General features: G+C 45.2%; 1 protein-coding gene across 1 annotated transcript; it reads left to right on the plus strand.

Annotated features, from left to right (window-relative positions):
- Nucleotides 1–212: 212 nt before the first annotated feature.
- Nucleotides 213–3453, plus strand: LOC123132083 (phosphopantetheine adenylyltransferase 2). The gene is made up of 6 exons (XM_044551844.1): nt 213–533; nt 814–885; nt 2369–2428; nt 2663–2757; nt 2909–2978; nt 3076–3453. Exons 1-6 carry the CDS (start codon nt 297–299, stop codon nt 3226–3228), a joined length of 687 nt encoding a protein of 228 aa, XP_044407779.1. The 5' UTR covers nt 213–296; the 3' UTR covers nt 3229–3453.
- Nucleotides 3454–3658: the final 205 nt, after the last annotated feature.

The raw sequence follows: 3658 nt of genomic DNA on the forward strand, positions 1-3658 counted from the left end.
TAAAAATAAGTGTCTTACCTTTATATCAACTTCATTAAAGGAAGTGTACTACTAGTATTTCTCAAAGATTCCTCAGAATTTCTTAATCAAAAGTAACTCTGAAAGCTCCGAAAACGAATTTTCAAGGCTGGCCAGAGCCCCAACCACCCGAGAAGCGGTGGTGGTGAGCGGCGAGTCGTCAGTTCAGTCAAACTTCCATATAAGAAACGGAGCTGCTCCCCTCCACCGCCGCACACGCGAACCAACCCCGCCCCCACCTACCTTCCGTTACACGCTGCCGCTGCGCGCGCGTCGCCATGGTAGCAGCCATGGAGGAGGAAGCGTCCAAAGGAGGCTCAGAGGAAACTTTCGCCGTCGTGAATCCTGCGGGCCAGGCCGCCGTCACGGGGTCCGGCGACGGCGCGAACCATCAGACCGGCGAACACGACGCGACGATTACGAGGCCGCCGCCGCCCCGTAGTAATAATTATGGGGCCGTCGTCATCGGCGGCACCTTCGACCGCCTGCACCGCGGCCACCACCTCTTCCTCCAGGTCCGTCCGTCCGTCCGTCCTCCCCCCTGTCAAATGATCTCATCTCGCCGCGCCGGTCGCCGCTGGCAAACTGAACCCGTTCGTGCTCCGGTCGCATGCCGGCCAAATTGATCTCCGTTCCCGCATCAGGCCCGTCGATCGATCCCCTCGAGAGCACCCGCTCTGCTTCTTCCGTCTGAATCGCATGTTTTCCTCCGTGAATCATAGCAGAGCCATGTGCTATCTCTAGACGGGACAAAAGGAAAACACTAAACTGGGCGTGTGATGTATGTGACAACAGGCGGCGGCGGAGCTGGCGAGGGAGCGGATCGTGATCGGCGTCTGCGACGGCCCGATGCTCGCCAAGAAGAAGGTTAGCTCAATCTCATTCCTCGTTAATTTGTCACCTGCCGCTGTACATTTTCAACCCATCGATCAACTCGCTAGCGTCCTTTCGATACGTCCAAATTAACTAAGAGGCTGATAAACGTCGTGCGTCTGGTAAACACATGGCGACTCGAAACGTTTTTATGACAAGCTTAGTGACACGAGAATGACAACTCACGGAGCGTTTTTTTGGTTGTTTTTTTTCTTTTCAGACGGCAACTTGGATACAAGGGACTATTTTTAGTCTGACTAAAAATAGTCTTTTTTAGAGGCTAAAGTTCCAAGCACCCTTGACTAAAGAGAGGCTAGGACTAGTCTTGAGGCTAAAATCTTTTAGTCATGGGAAACCTACTAAAATATGTATTAGCTCTCTCTCTCCTCATTTAATTCCTCTCCTTAGTTCTGGATTGGAGGGTTTGGAGGATAATAAATGCTCAATAACTAGATTTTAGTCTCTTTAGTATTTGGATTCAAGCATGGGTGAGACTAGCAAGTTTTAGTCCCACTACTTTTAGTCACGGGACTAAAACGTATCCAAGCATGCAGAAAACATCAAGGCCGGATTGTTTCGTGCGACACAGACAGCACTTATCATTTGGGTTAATTAATTTTACGAGACATAGTAGCACTGAAAAAAGTACTGCTACGGTGCCGCTGCTGCTGCCGCATCAATTTTTGAATAAAGTTTGAGAAGACGTCTCAACTCGCATGACATGCCAACTACTGTAGCTGACGCTGCTCCACATCTACATGTCCTCCTAGCTGTTGGTCATCTCTCAGCTCATACCAACCGAATCCTCTCTGGTATACAAGAAAACGGGGAAGGATCCGTTCTGTCGTCCCATGCAATGCCACTTGAGTGCATAATTTGGGGGCATTGGAACCCTTAAGAAGTTTTTCTATGTAGCATTTCGTTGCACTATGTTACAAAAAACCATGAATTGACTCAAACCTCTTGGAAATAATCATCTGTTCCTAAGGTTCAGTAAGCAGGTAATTTTTGGTAGAAATTCAGCCGTGTATGGTACAAATGAGCATGGTATGTTAATCCGGCACTTACTTTTTTCTATTTCGTACGCTCTTGGAAGCATGCTAATCAAAGTAGAGGCCCTAAGCGTGTCACTATCATAAAAAGAATATGTACATTGATAAGTAGTTGAGCAGTACCCTTAGCAAGCAATCTTCCATTCTACGAATACAACCGGGCAACTACACAAAATTCAATGAATGTGGACAGGGTGTTGAAGCTCCATGGGCACCTGACACACACCTCTGGTAGGGTTACTCAATCATTGGTTGAGCTGCATATGTCTACCTCAAAGCATCAATTATTAGTTGAATTGCATACATTCTCTTTGTAAAAGCTGCCTAGCTATTGGTCATGGCATCTAGATTTATTCTAGATAAAATCTGTGTGCATATGTCTGATGGCCATCTCTTGTTTTTGGTGGTTCGTTTGCACTTTGCAGTATGGTTACCTGATACAACCAATCGAGACGCGGATGGAAAATGTCAAGGATTATATCAAGGTATCTTTCACCCAATCGTAAAAAGTCTCTTGTTCCTCTGCCTATGTAACACCTGAACTCAGCTCGCTAGATTAATAGGTAGTACTCGCTTATGTATAGCATCAATCTGCATTTTGGTACTAGAAAGTGACAATTACCTGGGCCCTGCTTCTTGCACCATTTTCAGCCAGTAAGCCTGAAATTTAGCTTCGCGTCTTGTCATATATCTGATACATTTCGCTGTCAACTTGCTAGTCTGTCAAGCCGGATCTTGAGGTTCATGTCGAACCAATCATCGACCCTTATGGCCCCTCCATTGTCGATGAGGCTCTCGAGGCGATCGTTGTCAGGTTAGGCTTCTTAATAGCCCGGCTTGCTTCTTTTTTCTAACAGGATTTCTATTTTTCTAGCACGGCGAAGTATCATAAAAACTAATCTCTATTCTCTACACAAGTGTGAAATATTTAATCTGTCATTATTTCCATGCAATTCTCGGACCAGCAAGGAGACATTGCCAGGAGGGCATGCTGTCAACAGGAAGAGGGCCGAGAGAGGCCTCACACAGCTGGAGGTTTGGTTGCAACATCACTAACTATTTGCTCCAGAAAGTACACCTTCTAGGTAGGTGCTGCAAGATGACAAACTGATTTTTCCTATCATTGTCCTAGATTGAGGTGGCGGAACTAGTGCCAGAGAAATCTACAGGAAACAAGATCAGCTCTACAGCATTCAGAAAGATTGAGGCCGAAAAGGCGCTGCAGCAGCAAATGCTGGACCAGCAGGAGGAGCAACAAGCAGTTGAGTTGGAGTGCAGGACATAGCCAGCCATCCTATCATGTCAAGTTCAGCTGGCAGATTAATGCAATTGCAAATCGTCTACTTACAAGTTCTACTTTACATACAAAAAATGTATATGAAGGAGTAATATATATGCAAAAGGATAGCAGCAGAGCACTTTTTTGGCTCTTGTAAAAATGGGCACCAAGCTTAAGGATTTACACAATTTTCTCAAACAAGTAATCAATCTATCTATCTATCTATCTATCTATCTATCTATCTATCTATCTATATATTTATATCTATATACCTGTACTAATTCCAGACTTCCTAGAAATTCCCACGTAAATTAGATTTTACGAGCCGTTCATCTAGCGTGGGACCGAATTATTACGGTGTAGATCCAACGATAAAATCCTCCTAAGCAAAAAAAGCGCTTTTCTCAGCTGTAAACAAATAAGAAGAAAAAAATAG

Source organism: Triticum aestivum, chromosome 6A, assembly GCF_018294505.1.
Source record: "Triticum aestivum cultivar Chinese Spring chromosome 6A, IWGSC CS RefSeq v2.1, whole genome shotgun sequence".
NCBI lineage: Eukaryota > Viridiplantae > Streptophyta > Magnoliopsida > Poales > Poaceae > Triticum > Triticum aestivum.